This window comes from Coregonus clupeaformis, chromosome 36 (assembly GCF_020615455.1).
Source record: "Coregonus clupeaformis isolate EN_2021a chromosome 36, ASM2061545v1, whole genome shotgun sequence".
Taxonomy (NCBI): domain Eukaryota; kingdom Metazoa; phylum Chordata; class Actinopteri; order Salmoniformes; family Salmonidae; genus Coregonus; species Coregonus clupeaformis.
In genome coordinates, this window is record NC_059227.1 from 23780269 (window position 1) to 23801840 (window position 21572).

General features: G+C 43.1%; 1 protein-coding gene across 5 annotated transcripts in view; it reads right to left on the minus strand.

Annotated features, from left to right (window-relative positions):
• The window catches only part of LOC121552308 (serine/threonine-protein kinase PAK 5-like), a 91081-nt gene continuing 69509 nt past the window's right edge, over nt 1-21572 (minus strand). For all 5 annotated transcript variants that reach the window (XM_045211322.1, XM_045211323.1, XM_045211321.1 and 2 more), the window contains 8 exons: nt 17189-17395; nt 16819-16960; nt 16482-16636; nt 14629-14762; nt 11331-11457; nt 7656-7781; nt 2052-2186; nt 1-1931 (listed from right to left, as the gene is read on the minus strand). In XM_045211322.1, coding sequence (XP_045067257.1) covers nt 1776-1931; nt 2052-2186; nt 7656-7781; nt 11331-11457; nt 14629-14762; nt 16482-16636; nt 16819-16960; nt 17189-17395 — 1182 coding nt within the window. In that variant the 3' untranslated portion in view covers nt 1-1775. The remainder of the gene's footprint in view (nt 1932-2051; nt 2187-7655; nt 7782-11330; nt 11458-14628; nt 14763-16481; nt 16637-16818; nt 16961-17188; nt 17396-21572) is intronic.

The following is a 21572-nucleotide window of genomic DNA, read 5'->3' on the forward strand; positions in this document are numbered from 1 at the left end:
AATGTTTTAATGGGCTTTTTTTAATTGAAACCAGCTTCACTGATAACAAACATGCAATATCACTGTACAAGCAACACCATGGATAGTAGTACTCATTCAAGTCCCGAAACATTCGTCAAAGATAAGCCAGCTCACATACACAAACGCACACACACACACACACACACACACACACACACACACACACACACATTCACGCATACACATGCTTACACACACGTTCATATTTACATATCACAGTGAATGATGGGTTAAAAACGAAATGGGGTTACACTTTCCAATTAGAACTGATAATCAGATCGCAGCACAGTCCCAGTTTGTGTGTGTGTGTGTGTGCGTTTGTTGTGTGTGTGTGTGTGTGTGTGTGTAGGACAAGGAACAGATGACAGCCAGGATGTGTGAGAGTAGAAAATCAGACCTTTTATCACTGTGTGTGAGTCAGACTGAGAAGCTCAGATATTGCTATAGGAGTCTTGTATGAGTGTCCATTGAATTTATAGGAGTGTGATGATGGGTAAAGAAAAATGTATATTTTTCAAATAAACTGATATCTTCTCTCATCCAATCCACTCAAACAGTGCTACGTGGGATTTGTAAAGTTACAATTTTATAAAGATTAATACATGGGTGATGATGGATATGTTCGGGGTATTGCTTGTATGATATAACCAATATCACTGTTTGTCTGGCTGTTGATATTTATAAATGCAAAACAAAAAGAAAGGCCACATTACCAAAAAATAAACCTTCAATTCAAAAGAATTAATAAATACTTTAAAACAGCATACAAAATTCTGGCATTACCCTTTTTTCCACACTCAATGGAGGTTCTGTCTATAAATGTGGGATAATAAATATATTCAGGTTCATTTTTGTAACAGTTAGGTGTTTGTTTATTTGGGATATCTCTTAAATTCTTAATGAAAAAATGGATTATTATTATAAACAGTAGGAAAGATCTTCGCAGAAACTCTGAATTCTATGTAATACTGTCCATTACACAATGGTCACGACACAATAAAATACTGCAAATTATCAAAACTGTACAGAAAAACGTACATATTTCTCTAAAATACATTTTCACTGTTAGTGTGAGAAGAGAGAAGTGAAGAGAGCGATGTTTTATTCCACCAATAGGAGAACAGCCTGTCTTCTAGCCAGACTAAGACACACCCACACTGCTCCCACTCAGACATCACCAAATGCTCGTCAACACCAAATGCTGCTTCCTGACTGCTCTGAGATCTACTGCTCATGTCTGGGGCGGTGGGCATGTCTCATAGGTCCCTCAACACGGCTGCCAGCCAGGCAGTGTCAGCTGATCACTGCACACCGTCTACGCTCTAGTCGATGGCTACTACAGTATAACTCTACAGGACTCACGGACAGCCTAGTAAGAGAGGAAACTGCACTGGGATGACCCACCCTACAGATCTCTGCTGGTCTAACAGCCTAGTGAAGCCAAAGAGTACGAACCAAGAGGCTATCATTTGTTAGCATTTGGCACCTGGATAAGCAACAAGCCTGCCACAGAAGACTGAAGAAGATACTCCTACAGTACAGTCCCCTATACTCCAGTGTTGAACTTTATATAGTATTTTTCAAAATAGAAGATATCACGTTTTTCTTTAATCTTTTCTTTGTAAATAATTCCTCTAGCTAAACTACTTCTTGGTTACAGGTGTGAGTGTTTGTTTTAGTGGCGTAGTCTCTCAGGTTAGGTGGGTGTTTGTTTGGCAGGGTGTGTGGTGCCGCCCTGGTGGCGGGAGGTCAGGTCAGCGGTGGCGGTAGTGCCTCATTAGGGGGACGATGCAAGAGGGGGGGCCCGAGAGCTTGAGGAAGGAGTGCTGGAGCAGCTCCTGGGCTGTGGCTCGCTGAGACGGCTCTCTAACCAACATCAGGTCCAGGAAGGCCCTCAGAACCGATGATACCTGACGGAGAGAAAAGGAACATATTACTATTTATTTGACTTAGGAGAATAACTGACATTAATAAACATTTCTGTAAATGTGCCAATTTAGATTATAATGAAATAAATGAACCCTGCTGACCTTGTGTGACTCCTTTAGCCGTGGGGGCAGGTTGTCTCGTATCCTCCTCATGGCCTGTAGAGGGGGTTCGTTAAAGTATGGGGGTTCCCCATCTATCATCTCTATCACCATGATGCCCAACGACCAGATATCCACCTAGCAGGCAGTGTGAATGGTGTTATTGTCTTTTTTCACAGATCACTATATACAACATTATACAACGGGTGGGTCTAATCCTGAATGGTGATTGGTTAAAACCGCATTCCAGCCGGTGTTTATTCCACAAGTTACCCCCAGCTAAATCTATGATGTTAAAATGCCTATTTACTCTGTTCCATCTGACTGAGCAATCCACTGTCTCATCAGCCAAGCCAGGCAAGTTTTAAACTTGATCTCCACTATAAAAGCATCCAGACATTATCTCACATTTCTTTTAGACTAACATTTAGTTTTCAATCACAGAGATTTGTATAAACCTTGCTGTCTGTCTCTCCGACATTTGCAACATTGTTTCAATATAAACATTTGATCTCCAGCTGTCCCATAGTTATGAACGTGTAGGAGTCGGGACGAGACAGACAGGCAGAAATCATGAATCAACTGGCATCATTTTTATGGATATATACAAAGAAATGTCAATTGAAAAAAGGTAAAACGAAACGAAGTGCAGCTAGTTTACAGTCTTTACAACTTCAGTTTGAAGTGATTGTGTTAGCTGTGCTGTTGGCTAGCCCCTCTAAACAACAGTGTCCTGATGAGAGAGCACATTTTCTATGCCAGGCGTAATTGCGCCTCATTAGCTCATTGTTGTGGATGTATCCTAATAAATGTCACTAGAAAACAGTTTAAACAAATGCAAATGCTACTGTTGTTATTCTTTTTGACGTTTGATGTGACTGTAAGTTAGCCGTAGTTGGCTAGCTAGCAAGCAAGGGATAAGAACGTTGCCAGCCAGTATGGCAATGGAACATTTAGAACAAACTACTGGGTGCAGAACAAAAAGAGGGAACGACGGTCGCACTTCTGGCAACCAAACCAATAGAACGAATGACCAGCAGGCTTGGGTAGCAACTCCTAGATTTGTGTTGGGACTATATCTTACAGAAGGATGAAATAGTATGAATAAATTCATTAAAATAACGTTTTTATGAAAATATGTAAACCATTAATTGAATATGTTGGTAACCCATTGTATAAAAGTGATAATACCCTCGAAGCAGGTGTTTGGACGATACGGTGCATTCGGAAAGTATTCAGACCCCTTCCCTTTTTCCACATTTTGTTACATTACAGCCTTATTCCAAATCTTTCCTCATCAATCTACACACAATACCCCATAATAACAAAGCGAAAACTGTTTTTTATAAATTTGTATATATGTCTCACTTTGCTATGAGACTCGAAATTGAGCTCAAGGTACATCCTGTTTCCATTGATCTTCTTCAGATGTTTCTACAACTTGATTGGAGTCCACCTGTGGTAAATGCAATTGATTGGACATGATTTGGAAAGGCACACACCTGTCTATATAATGTCACACAGTTGACAGTGCATGTCAAAGTGAAAACCAAGCCATGAGGTCGAAGGAATTGTCTGTAGAGCTCCGAGACAGGATTGTGTCGAGGCACAGATCTGGGGAATGATACCAAAAAATGTCTGCAGCATTGAAGGTCCCCAAAAACACAGTGGCCTCCAGCATTCTTAAATGGAAGAAGTTTTGATCCACCAAGGCTCTTCCTAGAGCTGGCCGCCCGGCCAAACTGAGCAATCGGGGGAGAAGGGCCTTGGTCAGGGAGGTGACCAAGAACCTGATGGTCACTGACAGTGCTCCAGAGTTCTACTATGGAGATGGGAGAATATTCCAGAAGGACAACCATCTCTGCAGCACTACACCAATCAGGCCTTTACAGTAGAGTGGCCAGACGGAAGCCACTCCTCAGTAAAAGGCACATGACAGCCCGCTTGAAGTTTTCCAAAAGGCACCTAAAGGACTATCAGACCATGAGAAACAAGATTCTCTGGTCTAATGAAACCATGATCGAACTCTTTGGCATGATTGCCAAGCGTCACGTCTGTAGGAAACCTGCCACCATCCTTACAGTGAAGCATGGTGGAGGCAGCATCATACTGTGGGGATGTTTTTCAGCGGCAGGGACTGGGAGTCTAGTCAGGATCGAGGGAAAGATGAACGGAGCAAAGTACAGAGAGATCCTTGATGAAAACCTGCTCCAGAGCGCTCAGGACCTCAGACTAGTGCGAATGTTCACGTTCCAACAGGACAATGACCCTAAGCACACATCCAAGACAACGCAGGAGTGGCTTAAGGACAAGTCTATGAATATCCTTGAGTGGCCCAGCCAGAGCCCGGACTTTAACCTGATCGAACATCTCTGGAGAGACCTGAGCTTGAGAGGATCTGCAGAGAAGAATGGAAGAAACTCCCCAAATACAGGTGTGCCAAGCTTGTAGTGTCATACCCAAGAAGACTCGAGGCTGTAATCGCTGGTGAAGGTGCTTCAACAAAGTACTGAGTAAAGGGTCTGAATACTTACACTACCAGTCAAAAGTTTTGACAAACCTACTCATTCAAGGGTTTTTCTTTATCTTTACAATTTTTTACATTGTAGAATAATAGTGAAGACATCAAAGTTATGAAATAACACATATGGAATCATGTAGTAACCAAAAATGTGTTAAACAAATTTTATATTTGAGATTCTTCAAATAGCCACCCTTTGCCTTGATAACAGCTTTGCACACTCTTGGCATTCTCTCAACCAGCTTCATGAGGTAGTAACCTGGAATGCATTTTCATTAAAAGGTGTGCCTTCTTAAAAGTTAATTTGTGGAATTTATTTCCTTCTTAATGCCAATCAGTTGAGCTAAGACAAGGTAGGGGGGTATACAGAAGATAGACCTATTTGGTAAAAGACCAAGTCCATATTATGGCAAGAACAGCTCAAATAAGCAAAGAGAAACAACAGTCCATCATTACTTTAAGACATGAACGTCAGTCAATATGCAACATTTCAAGAGAGCGAGAGTTGCACCCTTTCTCAAAAAACCAACACTCGATCCCTCTGATGTCAACAACTACAGACCAGTATCCCTTCTTTCTTTTCTCTCCAAAACGCTTGAGCGTGCCGTCTCTAGCCAACTCTCTTGCTATCTCTCTCAGAATTACCTTCTTGATCCAAACCAGTCAGGTTTCAAGACTGGTCATTCAACTGAGACTGCTCTTCTCTGTGTCACGGAGGCTCTCCGCACTGCTAAAGCTAACTCTCTCTCCTCTGCTCTTGTCCTTCTAGACCTGTCTGCTGCCTTTGATACTGTGAACCATCAGATCCTCCTCTCCACCCTCTCCGAGTTGGGTATCTCTGGCGCGGCTCACTCTTGAATTGCGTCCTACCTGACCGGTCGCTCCTACCAAGTGGCGTGGCGAGAATCTGTCTCCGCACCACGTGCTCTCACCACTGGTGTCCCTCAGGGCTCAGTTCTAGGCCCTCTCCTATTCTCGCTATACACCAAGTCACTTGGCTCTGTCATATCCTCACATGGCCTCTCCTATCATTGCTACGCAGACGACACACAACTAATCTTCTCCTTTCCCCCTTCTGATAACCAGGTGGCGAATCGCATCTCTGCATGTCTGGCAGACATATCAGTGTGGATGACGGATCACCACCTCAAGCTGAACCTCGGCAAGACGGAGCTGCTCTTCCTCCAGGGGAAGGACTGCCCGTTCCATGATCTCGCCATCATGGTTGACAACTCTGTTGTGTCCTCCTCCCAGAGTGCGAAGAGCCTTGGCGTGACCCTGGACAACACCCTGTCGTTCTGACCCGATCCTGTAGGTTCATGCTCTACAACATTCGGAGAGTACGACCCTGCCTTACACAGGAAGTGGCACAGGTCCTAATCCAGGCACTTGTCATCTCCCGTCTGGATTACTGCAACTCGCTGTTGGCTGGGCTCCCTGCCTGTGCCATTAAACCCCTACAACTCATCCAGAATGCCGCAGCCCGTCTGGTGTTCAACCTTCCCAAGTTCTCTCACATCACCCCGCTCCTCCGCACACTCCACTGGCTTCCAGTTGAACCTCGCATCTGCTACAAGACCATGGTGCTTGCCTACGGAGCTGTGAGGGGAACGGCACCTCCGTACCTTCAGGCTCTGATCAGTTCCTACACCCAAACGAGGGCATTGCGTTCATCCACATCTGGCCTGCTGGCCCCCCTACCTCTGCGGAAGCACAGTTCCCGCTCAGCCCAGTCAAAACTGTTTGCTGCTCTGGCACCCCAATGGTGGAACAAGCTCCCTCACGACACTAGGACAGCGGAGTCACAGCACCACCTTCCGGAGACACTTGAAACCCCACCTCTTTAAGGAATACCTGGGATAGGATAAAGTAATCCTTCTACCCCCCCTTACCCCCAAAAAAAAAAAAAAAAAAATAATAATAATAATAAATAAAATAAAAACATATTGTAAAGTGGTTATCCCACTGGCTATAAGGTGAATGCACCAATTTGTAAGTCACTCTGGATAAGAGCGTCTGCTAAATGACGTAAATGTAAATGTAAAGGACACCAATAAGAAGAAGAGACCTGCTTGGGCCAAGAAACACGAGCAATGAACATTAGACCGGTGGAAATGTGTTCTTTGGTCTGGAGTCCAAATTTGAGATTTTTGGTTAAAACCGCTGTGTCTTTGTGAGACACGGTGTGGGTGAACGGATGATCACCACATGTGTAGTTCCACCGTAAAGCATGGAGGAGGAGGTGTTATGGTGTGGGGGTGCTTTGTTGGTGACACTGTCAGTGATTTATTTAGAATTCAATGTACACTTAACCAGCATGGTTTGGGCTTAGTGGGACTATCATTTGTTTTTCAACAAGACAATGACCCAACACACCTCCAGGCTGTGTAAGAGCTATTTTACCAAGAAGGAGAGTGATGGAGTGCTGCATCAGATGACCTGGCCTCCACAATCCCCCGACCTCAACCCAATTGAGATGGTTTGGGATGAGTCGGACGGCAGAGTGAAGGAAAAGCAGCCAACAAGTGCTCAGCATATGTGGGAACTCCTTCAAGACTGTTAGAAAATCATTCCAGGTGAAGCTGGTTGAGAGAATGCCAAGAGTGTGCAAAGCTGTCATCAAGGCAAAGGGTGGCTATTTGAAGAATCTCAAATATAAAATATATTTTGATTTGTTTAACACTTTTTTGGCTACTACATGATTCCATATGTGTTATTTCATAGTTTTGATGTCTTCACTATTATTCTACAATGTAGAAAATAGTAAAAATAAAGAAAAACCCTTGAATGAGTAGGTGTGTCCAAACTTTTGACTGGTACTATATGTAAATGTAGTATTTCACTTTTATCAATCTTTTATACATTTGCACAAAAAAAAAACGGTTTTTGCTTTGTCATTATGGGGTATTGCGTGTAGATCTACCCCCCAATTTAATCAATTTTAGAATAAGGCTGTAAAATGTGGAAAACGTAAAAGGGTCTGAATACTTTTAGTCTTGGGCCTAACAACACCCTTACCAACATATCTTCCAAACACACACTTATTCAGACATTTGAATGTGTTATTTGGCAACGTGTGTTCTTACCTCCGTGCCGTAGGGTAACCGTGAGATGACCTCCGGTGCCATCCAGTAGGGTGTGCCCACCAGAGACTTCCTCTTGGGTACCTCTTTGGACACTTGGGCGCAGAAGCCAAAGTCTGACAGCTTGATCTGTAGGAACAAAACATATTTGGTTGATAATCTCAATGTGTTATCTATAGGAATTTTCGGAGCACTTTCGTACATGGGGACACAAAAATCCCATATAAAATTTGAGTTATTTTTTTCCTAATTTATTTTACTAGTATACATTATGGAAGTGTGCTGCCTTTTTCAGAAAATATATTTAGGTATGAATATTAACTTTTTTTCAATCAAAAACCCTCTATAATGGTTTTACCATTATAAGGAACATTGACCTCTTGGGATGAAGAGGTTTTCATATAAGCCACTCTAATCCTGGTTCTATTATCCCTTAATTAGCCATCCATCACATTCCAGCAGCTCGTTAAGAGGCATTAGGCAAGCTTTAATTAATAAGGACTGGGTGCTAATTGATTATGATCTCCTCTCCTCTCGTACTGCATCACTGGCACTAGCACAGAGGTAGGTTACTGTGTGTGTAGGGCAGAGTTTCAAGTAACATTGTATCATTTGACATTATGTGAGAAACTGGGTGTCAGGGTCAGTTGTGTGTATTCATGGATGCCAAAGACAGCCAGGCTTCCCCAAAGTTTTTATTAAAATTAGTTTTTTTTACAAAAGATATATATATATTTTGTCTCTCTGTGTTTCATAATTTTCCTTCAATTCGCAAGAGGCTGGAATGTATCTCACCAGAGAAGACATCCGAGCAAGCAAAACAGCGCTCCTCTGTCTCTGTATGTGTAGGCCAAAAGAGTATGACATTGTTGCTGCCTGTAGCATTGAATGCAAGGGAAGCCAGTGAGCATTTGGCCTCCCTTGATAAAAAAGAAATAAAAGAATAGCCAATCAGTGTTGAGCTAAACTAAGTGAGCTCAACTGTGAATGGTTCTGGCGCACCCAAAAAAAGTGTAAAGGGAAGCCAGTTTGGATTTGGCTTCACTCCAATCACATCGCATCGAGAGCATTCGTCATTGACAGAAACTCGTTGTGCATCTTGTTGTGTTGTCGTCCAGTGGCTAGCTAGCTAGCTAAAATTGGCCCTTTCCTAAATTAGCCATGGATGGAGATAGGGATTTGGACTTGTGGTTTCACTTAATTCTCCGTACTGGCCAATGATTATAACAGCAATTCTGATCCAACCATAAATTAATTCATTGTGCCCCTGGCCTGAGAGGATGGAAGTTCAAAATGTAGTTAGATGTAGAAGGCTAATGTTAACTTGATAATGTTGCACATTAAGGAAGTTAGGCTAGTGAGCAAGTTTTTTAGCCAGGTAGCCTAGAACAACAAAAAATGAAAGCGTGTACTGTATGACAGAGTGATAGACCGTTTCTTCAACATGAAAGAGGAGGATGGCATTGGCGTTTCTCTACAAGTAGGGTGAGTCAACATGCTTTTTCTACTTGCATGAACGCACATGCACACGCACACACACACAGAAATCAGCCACATCATATTTAGCATACAATGATTGGACTAAATCGTTTTTAGTATCTTTTTGATGTCACTGTATTAGAGTAAGTATAGGTGATTTGATGATGTCGGAAACATTAACTTGCTTGACCATGCTGTACAGTCGTGGTCAAAAGTTTTGAGAATGACACAAATAGTAATTTTCACAAAGTCTGCTGCCTCAGTTTTGATGATGGCAATTTGCCATGAAGAGTGATCAGATGAATTGCAATTAATTGCAAAGTCCCTCTTTGCCATGAAAATGAACTTAATCCCCCAAAAACATTTCCACTGCATTTCAGCCCTGCCACAAAAGGACCAGCTGCCATCATGTCAGTGATTCTCTCGTTAACACAGGTGAGAGTGTTGACGAGGACAAGGCTGGAGATGACTCTGTCATGCTGATTGAGTTAGAATAACAGACTGGAAGCTTTAAAAGGAGGGTGGTGCTTGAAATCATTGTTCTTCCTCTGTTAACCATGGTTACCTGCAAGGAAACACATGCCGTCATCATTGCTTTGTACAAAAAGGGCTTCACAGGCAAGGATATTGCTGCTAGTAAGATTGCCCCTAAATCAACCATTTATCGGATCATCAAGAACTTCAAGGAGAGAGGTTCAATTGTTGTGAAGAAGGCGTCAGTGTGCCCAAGAAAGTCCAGCAAGCACCAGGACCGTCTCCTAAAGTTGATTCAGCTGCGGGATCGGGGCACCACCAGTGCAGAGCTTGCTCAGGAATGGCAGCAGGCAGGTGTGAGTACATCTGCACGCACAGTGAGGCAAATACTTTTGGAGGATGGCCTGGTGTCAAGAAGGGCAGCAAAGAAGCCACTTCTCTCCAGGAAAAACATCAGGGACAGACTGATATTCTGCAAAAGGTACAGGGATTGGACTGCTGAGGACTGGGGTAAAGTCATTTTCTCTGATGAATCCCCTTTCTGATTGTTTGGGGCATCCAGAAAACACGTTGAAGACAAGGTGAGCGCTACCATCAGTCCTGTGTCATGCCAACAGTAAAGCATCCTGAGACCATTCATGTGTGGGGTTGCTTCTCAGCCAAGGGAGTGGGCTCACTCACATTTTTGCCTAAGAACACAGCCATGAATAAAGAATGGTACCAACACATCCTCCGAGAGCAACTTCTCCCAACCATCCAAGAACAGTCTGGTGACGACCAATGCCTTTTCCAGCATGATGGAGCACCTTGCCATAAGGCAAAAGTGATAACTCAGTGGCTCGGGGAACAAAACATCGAAATGTTGGGTCCATGGCCAGGAATCTCCCCAGACCTTAATCCCATTGAGAACTTGTGGTCGATCCTCAAGAGGCGGGTGGAAAAACAAAACCCCACAAATTCTGACAAACTCCAAGCATTGATTATGCAAGAATGGGCTGCCATCAGTTAGGATGTGGCCCAGAAGTTAATTGACAGCATGCCAGAGCAGATTGCAGAGGTCTTGAAAAAGAAGGGTCAACACTGCAAATATTGACTCTTTGCATAAACTTAATGTAATTTTCAATAAAAGCATTTGACACTTATGGAATGCTTGTAATTATACTTCAGTATACCATAGTAACATCTGACAAAAATATCTCAACACTGAAGCAGCGAACTTTGTGAAGACCAATACTTGTGTCATTCTCAAAACTTTTGACCACGACTGTAGGTCATGTAACTGTTTGTTACATGCAATATGCTTTGTGGCCTTCACCGGACAGAGGTTACTCTCTGGTTTTGTGAGGAAACAAAGGTGTGGATGAATGTATTCTGTCACTGTGTCTTCTTACTTTCTTGGCCTTAGGCCTATATTCCACGATCACAAGGCATATGAACTAACAGGTTATAAAGCAAACGACACAATTATCACAACACATAGGTTGTAATATGGCTTTTACTTCTGGCTTGGCTTCCCCAGTGATTTTACCCATGCACCGCTGCTGGTCAGGGTTACTCTACTATGGATAAACCCATGTTTCTAACCACAGTACATGCTTTAGCTGTGACCCAACAGGTACTGGGCACAACCCACCAGTCAAGCCAACATCTGGAAAACACTGTAGAGTCAATGTTACAAGTTACTTCTGTACATTCTTTATGAGTCCAGAATCCACGTGGTCTTACCCGTCCATCGCTGGTGAGGAGGATAGAATCACTCTTGATGTCTCTGTGGATGACTCCCTGTGTGTGGAGGTAGGACAGAGCCCTCAACACGGACACACACACTGTGGCTATCTGCTCCTCATTCATCCTGAAACAAACACGTGGGTTAAGATGGAGGTAGGACACCGACACACACACTGTGGCTATCTGCTCCTCATTCATCCTGAAACAAACACGTGGGTTAAGATGGAGGTAGGACACCGACAAACACACTGTGGCTATCTGCTCCTCATTCATCCTGAAACAAACACGTGGGTTAAGATGGAGGTAGGACACCGACAAACACACACACTATAGCAAATGTGTTCTTTCACAAGGTCCCTATGAACTTTAAAAAAATATATATATATACTAGGAAGATTAGAACATCGTAGGAACATGAAATTCATGGTAACCATGTAATGTGCACTAAGCTTAACAGTCGTGTGTGTGGTCCCATATGGGATGGGGGTAAACAGTACGTCTGGCTGATTCCACATAACTCCACTGAACATTAACATGAAGCCCCAGCTGGCGAGAACCTCCCCCATCATCACACACACATATGCACGCACGCAGCACACAGACACAGACACAGACGACACACACACACACACATACACACACATACACACACACATACACACTGACATTCTCACACAAAACACAGACACACGCATACCAACACAACACAAACACACATACACACATACACACACACTAATACACACACACTTTTACACTCATCATATGCTGCTCCTACTCTGTTTTTTATTTTACTTGAATTATTATCTATCCTGATGCCGTCATTTTACCCTGCCTTCATGTACATATCTACCTCAAATACCTCGTACCCCTGCACATTGATCTGGTACTGGTACTCCCTGTATATAGCTGCACATTGATCTGGTACTGGTACTCCCTGTATATAGCTGCACATTGATCTGGTACTGGTACTCCCTGTATATAGCTGCACATTGATCTGGTACTGGTACTCCCTGTATATAGCTCCACATTGATCTGGTACTGGTACTCCCTGTATATAGCTGCACATTAATCTGGTACTGGTACTCCCTGTATATAGCTGCACATTGATCTGGTACTGGTACTCCCTGTATATAGCTGCACATTGATCTGGTACTGGTACTCCTGTATATAGCTGCACATTGATCTGGTACTGGTACTCCCTGTATATAGCTGCACATTGATCTGGTACTGGTACTCCCTGTATATAGCTGCACATTGATCTGGTACTGGTACTCCCTGTATATAGCTGCACATTGATCTGGTACTGGTACTCCCTGTATATAGCTTCATTCTTGTGTATTTTATTCCTCTTGTGTTACTATTTTTATTCGTATAATTTCTTTAAAACTCTGCATCGTTGGGGAGGGCTCGTAAGCCACGGTAAAGTCTACACCCGTTGTATTTGGCTCGTGACAAATCATTAAAAAAATTAAAATAATAATTCACACACACAGCTCTCATCTGCAGCCCCTCCAGCACTCTCCTCCCTGTACCGTCTCACTCCATAGGAATCCATTGTCTTAGCAAGGAACAACTCGCAACACACACACACATAGACACCCCTCCCATCGTAGAATGTACCAGGTATTTTGGTAACACATGTTTGTATTGAGAATTGCAAAACAATCTAGAAAATGGGAGGTTGATGTGTAGACAAAGGAGATTCAATGCTTCACACACATATGCCCACACACATACATACACAAAAACACGTCCACAAACAAAGACACCTGCACAAATGATTGCCGAGATAGTACATTATTTTAAACAGGGAATGAAAAATAAAGTGTATTGTTTAATGAGGCTGTCAAAGTTGCCAAGGGCATCACACACACACCACACACACACACACGCACACACACACACACACTGTAGCTCCATCAGCTGATTCTGTGTAAAGTACAGTACAGCCACGACACATCCTCGTGAGGTTAATTGAACTTTGTTGCTAATTGAAATGGCTGAGGAACATGAACACGACACAGAGACAGGCCATTCTGGCATTGTAGCACTGTGTGTGTTGGCAGACACCCAGGGAAAGAAGTGGGGGAGAGAGAGAGAGAGAGAGAGAGAGAGAGAGAGAGAGAGAGAGAGAGAGAGAGAGAGAGAGAGAGAGAGAGAGAGAGAGAGAGAGAGAGAGAGAGAGAGAGAGAGAGAGAGAGAGAGAGAGAGAGAGAGAGAGAGAGAGAGAGAGAGAGAGAGAGAGAGTGAGTGAGTGAGCAAGAGAGAGAATGGTAGTGATAGAGAATAGATAGAGAATAAGAGAAAGAGAGAGATAATGATGGAGAGAGAGAGATAATAGAGGTGAGGGGAGTACTCACCTGCAGTGGGACTGTTTGTGTGCGTGTTCTCCTATTCAGCTCTACACAGTGAGCAGTCATTTACGCAACAAAAGAGTAGACTGAAATAGATTTGTATAATTCACCTGACCTAACAGATGTGAATTCTATGACTGAAACGTGTTGCTGATAGTCCTTTGATGGCTATTAATTGTGTTAATGACACAAATACACGTGCCTCTTTGAACTAAGTGCAATAAACTGTAAGAGATATGGTTGTTCCTACACATGAACTACAATATCTAATTGCTAATCCCCCTCTGGTTAAAAAATATATCAGGATTTGTTTGTGTTAGTAGGTAGATTGAATATATTCCAATTGCCCACATCTTCCTATTATCGACACAATTCCTTAGTAAATGGGACCCACGGGTGCACACACCCAACAAAGATGATCAAAACAGCTGTGTCGGAGAGAAGGATGAGACAGGGAGGTGAAAGAGGGATTCACATCTCCTCACACAACTAATGAAGACTCTTCTCTCCATCTCACGACTTCACGCTGACAGGGACGCCACTGCGTCCTCACGCAACCGTGTTATTAGCACCCGAGACGGCAGCACACAACACTGACACACGCCAGGCAAATGACTGTAATTAAAAGACCAAGGACACAATGGGTGTTAATCTAAACTACGAGGCGTTGAGAGGTTTAGGAGAAGACACCAGAACAACAAGGAAAGAAAGAGATATAAGTTTGAGAACTCCTGAAACCAGATCCGATGGGGGTTATTGAGGAAGTTTGTTGCGCATCTGCTTAGCTTATTCACTTCCTGAGATGAATTAGTGGGACAACGATCCAAATACTCTTTGTTCAGACACAGTGAATTGAAGACTCATGTTAGCGCCACAAGCTAATGCTTAGGTAGCCATTAGGAGAGAGGTGAACGGACTAATGGCAGATGATTGGTTACCTCGTGTGAGTGACAATGTCTGTCAGGGCCCCGCCCTCCAGGAACTCCATAACGACCCAGAGCTCGTCTCCAACAAGGTAGCTGTTGTACATGTCAACCACGTTCTCATGGTGATAGTCCCTCATGATCACCACCTAGAAACAAACAAAACAACAAACACAGGTTACATCACAGATAGACAATATACCAGTAGTGTGACAAAGCTGACCGTACTGTGCATCAGAGCATTAAAATCAAAAGGACTGGTTCTTTCCAAAAATGTATGATATGTATTTAAGAACAGAGGTTAAACGAGGATGCTAAAAGTAGACAATGCTAAAAATGTTTTAAAATGCAATAAAAAACCTTTCTACGAAACGGACAGCATGGCTACCAGTCTGCTCTACACATCCTATACAGCACCTACCTGAGTACCAAACAATCAAGAACAGGTGTGGCCAATCAATTCAAAATGTCTGCCACCAACCCTGCAGAATAAGGTGTGATTGGCAAATGTCTTTACTGAGTGGATATGATTATGAATCATGCAATGAAACTGGGCCCGGGTAGAACAGTGAAACATACAACATTGAAATACTAAAACAGTTTGGAGGATTATAAGTGTCCAGTGAAGATGTCATCCTCAAGAAGACAGGAATTCTAGTTCGAATTGTTTCGCAAACCATTTGACCTAGGACCAGCTCTGATAAGCTAGCTCAAACTTGCTCGTTTCACAATGGTGTTGATTGCCTGCCTAATGTCCTAGAAGAAAACTAACGCTGCTAAACTAGCTAGCTAACTCAACCACAGTTTGCCTAGCCTGCTTCATGTTCAGCTTTACCTAGATATCTTCCCGTCTATTGATGAATTGGTAACTGGCTACTGATGAAGCTTGAAAGCAAACTTCTCCTCCTGATGTAGGCTACAGTGCCCTCCAAGTATTGAACACAGATCAGTTGTTATTTTTGCAATAGGCTATTCCAAAAACGTGGATTTGAGATTCAATTTCAATGAATGAGGATAGTACATTATTATTATTTTGGGGTACTTGTAACCATAGTTTTTTTACATTCTAGTCCTAAACTCAGATTTAGGTCGAATCTAAATGTCAATGTCTACATTGTATGATGGAATTCATTAAAGAGAAAAATAGCAAGTAGCCTATATCACAAATTAAATAAATAAATGTATTAGCAATCTTCTTTTCTAATTTGGATGTTGCTATGGAAGCTTAATGAAAAGGGATTAGATTGGGGCCTAAATAGGATAACATGAAGCTTCAAAATAGCACGCCCACACGAGCACGCACACACACATAGACACACACACACACACACACACACTATTATTATTATTATTAATCATCGATGTGGGTGCGAAAATATGTAAGGACAAGATACTTGATGTCTCTTGTTAACATATTGTAAGTCATGCCACCCACTTCATTCAAACAGAAATCTCTTCATGACAGAAATACTGTGGCTGACTACCGAGTAACAGCTCTATGGTCTTGCTACATAGAAGGCAGGAATGGTACAGTAGGGTAGAGATAAAAAACTTGGCTCACCTCTTTCCAGAACCAAAATAACATTAGCTTGTTGCCTTGGCAACATCTAAATCAGATTCACTAACATACTGCTCTGATCAAAACATCTGAAGTACAGAAAATACTCGTATGTGAGGTAGCCTAATCTCAGAGACTAAAAACGTGCTTTATAATTTCACTCTGTATGAAATTGTTGACTGTTGAAATTAGAGGCCTACACTTTCTTACCTAAAACTTTGAGGCTATTAAAGAAAAATAATACAGTACCAAAATCGCTTGGTCTCCATTGGGACAAACAACCCTTGACCCCTAACCCCTGACCTCTCACCTCGTTGAAGAGCAGTTCTCTCCTCTGCTGTTTCCTCAAGTCCATTTTCTTGACGGCTACCTGCTTGCCACTATGTTTCTCGCTGGCGATGCACACGATGCCCGTCGAGCCCTCGCCAATCTTTATGAAACTCTCCAGGTACTCTCTGGGGTCACCTGGGGTCAGACACAGACAGATCAGAGGCTGATCAATGTTTGCTGCTCCCAGCAAGATACTTTATCTACGAAGCTTCTGTTCATTATCTACAAACTAGCAGAATAACTTTTCTGCCTGTATATTTTAACTCCTGTGATTTGGGATGTACTTGTATTTCTTTCTTAGACTTCTCTGTATTTACCTGGGTTGACGACGAGCTGCAGGGCAGCCCTGAACTGTTCGTGGGAGACCCTGGAGGGCTGGGTGTCTGAACTGGAGCCCCAGGAAGGAGGGGGGTAGGCCCCCGGTGGGATGTAGGGGGACGATGGCTGGGAGTATGCCCCCTGGAGGAGGGAGGAGAGAACCGGTTAATACCTCTACTGCACTGTCGGTGGTGATCTTTGCAGTGACACACCTGCATCTCTGAGAGTCATATGTAATTGTAGATCATAATCTCTTTAGATCTTAAAAAAAGATACGCATGCACATACGCATGCAGTCATGTAAACACGCACGCACGCTTGCACACACGCACACACGCATGTACGCACAAATACACACGGTAGACCCACCTGTGGAGTGTATGGCGGGCTGGGCTGTGATGGTGGGTGATGGTAGGGGGAGGGTTTGTAGTGGTGGAACACAGGGGGGTACTGGAGTCCAGGGGGGTAGCCAGAGGGCTTACTGTGGCTTTGAGGTAGTTTGAGGGGCCCGCGGGGGTATGTGTCAGACCCTGGGACCTGGGGACTCCCGTCTCGAGACGACTGGTCGTAATCACCCTGCAAGAGATGGAAGACAGACAGAGACAGTGTTAGAAAGATAACTAATACCCTGAAAACATAAGCTATTTAAGCTAGATTAACTCATATTAAAATAATACGCTTATAAGATGATAGCCGACTCAAAAGTGTGATTTGTATAAGTGCAAACCCCGTTTAAGCTTGGTCGCCATACAAACACATAGGAAAGAAAACCTCACCAAACAACAGAGAGTCTCCTTACTTGCATTATGAATATAAAACTATCAGAGATATTTCTCTCCCTCATCAGTTTCTGTATTAATTGTGAAATATCAGCTCCTGTCCCTGTGACCTGAGTAGGTACATTAACCCTGGACAGGTGTAACAGAAGGCGTTTAGTCGAAGGGACAGGGGCTATACTTTATCATTAATATCCCTCCCACACAGACCCAAACACTGTTCCTCCAATACCCCATCCATCATACAACTGCTGTTAGACCAGGGAACCTCCATATCTGGGGCAATGCTCCACATCGTTTCTCTCCTTAGTCTCGTTTACAGTACCTGTTAGATTATATTCCTACAGTAGACTATATTGGGGGGTGGGCTATGTTACCCAGTGTGGTTGCAGGGTTTTGCTCCAACCACGCAGTAACAATCAAGACTGAGTAGAAGAATCAGCTGCAGCAAAACCTGATTGTCCATCCTTGCTCTATTCTCTCTCTCTCTCTCTCTCTCTCTCTCTCTCTCTCTCTCTCTCTCTCTCTCTCTCTCTCTCTCTCTCTCTCTCTCCCTCTCTCTCTCTCTCACTCTCTCTTTCCCTCTCTTTCCCTCTCTCTCAAATTCAAATTCAGATTGCTTTAGTGGCATGAAATACAATTTGTAGATATTACCAAAGCAGTATAGTGGTACATCATTTCAGTAAATACAGTACAATGCAATGAGGATAATGAAATACAGTTAATTTCAGTAGGAATAATAATAATAATAGTACATATAATCGTGCCATACTGCTGTTGTATTGCGTAATCTTCGGTCGATACATTTAATTAAATACAAATAAAGATTATAAAAATAAAGAATGGCTAATAAATAAAAAACAACAACATGTACATGGACGATGGTTACACTATGCATTACTTGTAAGTTATATACAATGTAAATACTGTACTTCAGGGAATTAATGGTCATGGGATGTCCCTCAGGCTATGGCAATCATATACATATCTGGCAGTAATATTTGCGGTTTCTCCCTCACCCAGAATAATTCCAGCTTTATGTCATTAGTAAATGCACAGAAGTTAGGAATTGATTTAGATATATATATATAAAAAAAAAAATATATATATCTTATTTGGGAGTATTTCTCACAGTAGAGGAAAAAGTGTATCCCTGTCTCTCCCTCTCCCTCTCCCTCTCTCTCTCTCTCTCTCTCTCTCTCGCTCTCTCTCTCTGTGCTGGGGTGGTTTAAAGCTGTTTCTCCATGTCCTAGGTGGGTGGCGATGAGTCATAAGTCTAGCTCAGAGAGAGGTGACAAAGGGACACTTCTCTCCCTGACACTAAACTTTATGCATTGTGAGTGGGACCTTGCGAGGAATCCCAAACAGAAAGCAAGAGTATGGTGTGTGTGTGTGTATGTGTGTGTGTCAGTCACCGAGTCCCCTTCTCCTTGGTCCAGCCCTTACTACTCTACCAGGTAGTACATCTAGAGGTGTTTTATGGCATCACAACTCACCAGTGACCCTGTATAAATGTGATTAAGGTGCTGTGAACTGGTTATACAGGGTATTTACAGTGTTATTAACTAAGAATACAGCAGAGCCAAACATGTATGACTTGAATTAAAAAAAGGATTTCGGAAGGTAACATTGTATGATTCTGATTATAATATAGGTTGACTCTTAATATTATGTTGCACAAATACCCTTTTATTTTTATTTTTTTAATTTTTAAACATATTTATCTTTAGACTTATTTTGAAGCCTCATTTAATAATAATTATGTTATTTATTAGGTACGTTATCAGAGAAGAACTCCAAATACTGTCTTTGCCTAAATGGATTTTTAAAAGTACACTGAATTATAGCTGTGAACTGCCCCTGGTCATACTGCATAATACAGGGCTGAGGCTGTGATATATAATATCTAGACTAATAATCAATCTGGTGAAGACGAGCTGCCTCCAGTACTGAGGAGATGATGCTCTGACTCCCAGAGTTAATGAAATTACCTCCCCGAACACACACTCCCCCCAAACATACACTCTGAAAGGACACACACACACCCCTCAAACACACACTCCCCTAAGAACACACTCCGAACACACACTCTAACCGGACATGAATAGTCTCCTAATAAAAACTTGACGACAAGAAAGAGGCAGGGTAGGAGGAGGAAGGGGGAAACCTCAACATTAAAATCTCTCTCTCTCACACACACAAACACACACACACGAGTAAGAGGAGGGTTGGGTCGATGTGTGGGGATGGTGGTATAATTATGTGGCGTGGACTCGTTTAATCAATCACTGTGAGGCGGCGGTGCTCCTCGCGGCCCTCAGGAGGGACGGGGCTACTCTCCAGACCCCCTATCATTGGTGGGCACCGGCGGCTGGTTGTCAGCCAAGGGTCTCCTGATCCATGTTGGTTAAACATGCATTAATCTGAATTTGGCAGGGTAATCAACAACCCAACTGAACTGTGAAATTGAATTCCGCGCTGGAACATCGTTGGGCCGTTTTTATGCGAAGGCTGCAGAAAGGAGAAAGTGCAGCAACACCAATTTGTCACCGAGAGCTGCTGCTGCGACAGTGGAGGAGAAGCTGTGTGTGTGTGTGTGTGTGTGTGTGTGTCTGTGTGTGTGGCTAAGTCCCCGTGCTGTCTACTGTTATACCCCCGCCGGCTCACAACAAAAAGGGGGATTTTGTTCAATGACTGAATTGAAAGAGAAAGAGAGAGAGAGGAGAGATGAGAGAGAGAGGAAAGAGAGAGAGAGAGAGAGAGAGAGAGAGAGAGAGAGAGAGAGAGAGAGAGAGAGAGAGAGAGAGAGAGAGAGAGAGAGAGAGAGAGAGGGAGAGAGAGAGAGAGAGAGAGAGAGAGAGAGAGAGGAGAGGAGAGGGAGAGAGAGAGAGAGGAGAGAGAGAGAGAGAGAGAGAGAGAGAGAGAGAGAGAGAGAGAGAGAGAGAGAGAGAGAGAGAGAGAGAGAGAGAGAGAGAGAGAGAGAGAGAGAGAGAGAGAGAGAGAGGAGAGAGAGAGAGAGAGAGAGAGAGAGAGACAGAGAGACAGAGAGAGAGAGAGAGAGAGAGAGAGAGAGAGAAGAGAGAGGAGAGAGAGAGAGAGAGAGAGAGAGAGAGGAAAGAGGGAGCGAGAGGAGAGGGAGAGAGAAGAGAGGAAGATATAGGACAGAGAGAGAGAGGAGAGGGAGAGAGAGGAGAGAGAGAGAGAGGAGAGGAGAGGGAGAGAGAGAGAGAGAGACAGAGAGACAGAGGAGAGAGAGAGAAGAGAGAGGAGAAAGAGGAGAGAGAGAGAGAGCGAGAGAGAGAGAGAGAGGAGTGAAAGAGGGAGCGAGAGGAGAGGGAGAGAGAAGAGAGGAAGATATAGGACAGAGAGAGAGAGGAGAGGGAGAAAGAGGAGAGAAGAGAGAGGAGAGGAGAGGGAGGAGAGAGAGGAGAGAGAGAGAGAGGAGAGGTGGGTTTATTACAAGGTCCATGAGGCAGGAAGAATGGTGCTTCTTAAGCTGTCAGATCACTTACAACACGCTTTAGTTTTTTTAACTGTTATTATACCGATGTTAGTAATCTCCTACACGCGTCACGACACATATTTTGTGACTGTTTTTTCCAATACCTCTCTAAGATCTCCTACATCTTCTTCAGATGGAACTAAACAGCGTGTCATGTAGTGAATTCTGTTTCAATTATAGGCCTTATAGGCCTTTCTTAACGTGTATAAAGTATAGTCAGGTACAGTAGTTTCCTATCTTGCTCAATCACAAGCAAGTTCATTGTAACAAAAAAAAACTCTCACCACAAAAACACTATTTCTGTTTCTACCTCCGTGTGCATTTATTTTCCCAGAGTGTATGTTTACTGAGGCATTGGAGGTTAAGTGGTTTTCATAAGGCCACCCTTAACATTAGGAACTGCTACTTCCATGGCACAGACTGACCAGGTGAATCCAGGTGAAAACTATGATCCCTTATTGATGTCACTGTTAAA